This window comes from Dama dama, chromosome 12, assembly GCF_033118175.1.
Source record: "Dama dama isolate Ldn47 chromosome 12, ASM3311817v1, whole genome shotgun sequence".
Lineage (NCBI taxonomy): Eukaryota > Metazoa > Chordata > Mammalia > Artiodactyla > Cervidae > Dama > Dama dama.
The window spans coordinates 78,048,103-78,050,854 of record NC_083692.1 but is presented as its reverse complement, the minus strand read 5'-3'; the positions used below and the strand labels follow the sequence as shown (position 1 = coordinate 78,050,854).

Sequence of the window (2,752 nt, the reverse complement as noted above, 5' to 3'; positions counted from 1 at the left end):
TTTACCTTGAAATTACTTTGACCCTGGAAAAGGAACTACTGGTGTCAGAGAGTTTTCAGTTTTACTAGTAAAGAGTTGGGTATGGGGAAATATTCTCTTCTTATTCTTATGCTTTAGCCGTTTGTACATTTTTTGTATCAACCAGAGACTAAGAGACAGACAACCACAGGCTCTGTGGGAACCACAGTGCATCCAGGCCCCGTCGCTGCTCAGAGTTTGCACTCAGCTCCCCCTGCAGTTCCCGTCACTGTGTCACCCAGAGCACAGTAGTACACAGCCGAGTCTGACTCCTGGACTGAGGCTTTCTCCAAGTGGAAGGAGGTGGTTTTTGCGTTGTATGTGGCTTCAAAACCTTTGCTGGTTTCCTTGTCATTAGCCTTCATGGCTTTCAGGAAGAGTTCTGGACCTTCTCCAGGATACTGGACATACCAGAAAAGAGTGGGGTACCCGGTGTCTGAATAAGTACAGTTCACAGTCAAGGTAGCCCCTTCCAAAAGGGTCAGTTGACCGTCCATCTGGCTCACTGAAGCTCCACGGCTTTGTCCTAGGGGAAAACAAGAGAGTTCTCTGTGATCTTGGGCATAAAACTCTGGGATAAAATTATGCTTAAAGGTTTTGTTGACATAACAGAAGAAAGGATCCAAATTTTTAGAGGCGTTTTGCTTACCCAGCAGGAAGAGTATCACAGTCACTAATCCTGGAGAAGAAATCATCTCTAGAGTGTCTCCTGAAGAACGTTCTTGACTCGTAACGTGAAGAAATGTTGAAGTCACAGTGAGGTTTAGTTTCAGTGAAGTTTAGACACACAGGAAACGTGTCTGTGTTAGGAAACTGCACCCTCTGGTGGACAGGGACAGAAATGCGATGCATGTATGAAAGAAAGTGAAAGTGAAGTCGTGTCCAACTCTTTGCGACCCCGTGAACTGTAGCCTGCCAGGCTCCTCTGTCCATGGGATTCTCCAGGCAAGAATACTGGAGTGGGTTGCCATTTCCTTCTCCAGGGGATCTTCCCGACCCAGGGATCGAACTTGGGTTTCCCACACTGCAGGCAGACTCTTTACTGACTGAGCCACCAGGGAAGCCCAAGTATCCTGGTCTCCTCCCTAAATTAGAAAAATGTTACCCTTGACTTTATCCACGAAGCACATGTCAGTCTTTAGGTGGAGCTTGGAAATCTGTCAGCTGTCAACATTTCTCAAGTCTGTTTTGTTCTTAGGATACTACCTGACATGGAAGTTCTTTAACAAAGCATCCCAGGTATTTTTGTAGCTGAGAAGATATCAATTTTCTTAAGCACTGTAATATAGTATTTTATATTCTCATGTATCCATTGTGGGCCAACCTATAATTCACTGACTGTCAGAAGAGTTTGTGGCTGATTATAGGCCTTCCCTGGTGACTCAGAGGTTAAAGCGTCTGCCTGCAATGCGGGAGATCTGGGTTCGATCCCTGGGTTGGGAAGATCCCCTGGAGAAAGAAATTGGCAACCCACTCCAGTATTCTTGCCTGGAGAATCCCGTGAACTGAGGAGCCTGGTGGGCTACAGTCCACGGGGTTGCAAAGAGTGGGACATGACTGAGTGACTTCACTTTCACAGAAGAAGTAATAAGAAGCTAGGTCATTACTGAGTGAATCTGTTTTTCAGCATTGTACCCCAATTTATAGAAGAGTGACTGACAATTATTTGTTGTTTAGTCACTGAATCAGTCATGTCTGATTCTTTTGCAACCCTAAGGAGTGTGGCCTGCTAGGCTCCTTTGTCCATGGGATTTCCCAGTCAAGAATACTGGAGTTGCCATTTCTTCCCCAGGGGATCTTCCCAACTCAGGGATCGAACCTGAGTCTCCTGCATTGGCAGGCAGATTCTTTACCACTGAGTCACCAGGGAAGCCCTGACTGATGTTTATTATATGCTCACTAAATATTTGCTCTACCACAAAAAAAGTAATGAATAAAGGGTCTTTTATTGTGGAATCACTACTACTTGAAATAAAATATTTTCTCAGTCCTAAAATAATATCATTTGTAAGAAATGTTATCTTTCTAATAAATTTTTTTCAAGGGAAAAAGTCACATTGTCTTATCAATAGTCAAATAATCCTGAATTTCAGAATCATTAAAATGTGAAAACAAAAGAAATATCATAATTGAAATTATCAAATCCTAGTAGAATTATCTAAGATCAATATCTTATTCTCCTACTTCTTCCTTGACTCTAAGTTAAGAGGGTTGGCCTATGTAAATCAGACAAGTACTAATCCTACTGTATATTCTTAGTTGAAATCTAGCCTCAAAGATACTTTCTATTCTATCTGCCACATTTTGTTGCCAAACTTTAACCAAATAATTTTCCCCCAGTGTTTGAAACCCTGAAGATGTGGATTTGTGTCAAAAGCTCAGAGCATGAGTTAGGACGCTCTTCTTTCCTAGCTTTTCAAATTGTTAAAGACCTTTCAGCCAATATTCACATGACAGCTGAAAGTAGAATTAATGAGTGAATGACTTAAAATTACACATTCTGGGCCCACCAATAACTTCATGAATCATATTATCCAGAGTTGAGACCCATGAATTTGTAAGTTTTGAAAGCTCCCCAAGAGGTTGGGTCGCAGCCAGTCTGATGTTGGTTTACAAGTTTTCATTTGGGACAGATGTCCTAGATCAAGGTAGTTGTCAAAGATCAGGGAGCAACAGGATGTTTCCAGGACTACATTCATACTCAAAACTTTTCTTTTTGAGTACCAGCAGCAAA

The 2,752-nt window shown here is 42.2% G+C and overlaps 1 gene segment (V, D, J or C); it reads right to left on the bottom strand.

The window, feature by feature from the left end:
- Positions 1–209: 209 nt before the first annotated feature.
- On the bottom strand, positions 210–756 carry LOC133067036 (T cell receptor alpha variable 9-2-like). The segment is given in 2 exon segments: positions 210–544; positions 668–756. Coding segments are annotated over 2 exon segments (381 nt in total).
- Between the last annotated feature and the right edge of the window lie 1,996 nt (positions 757–2,752).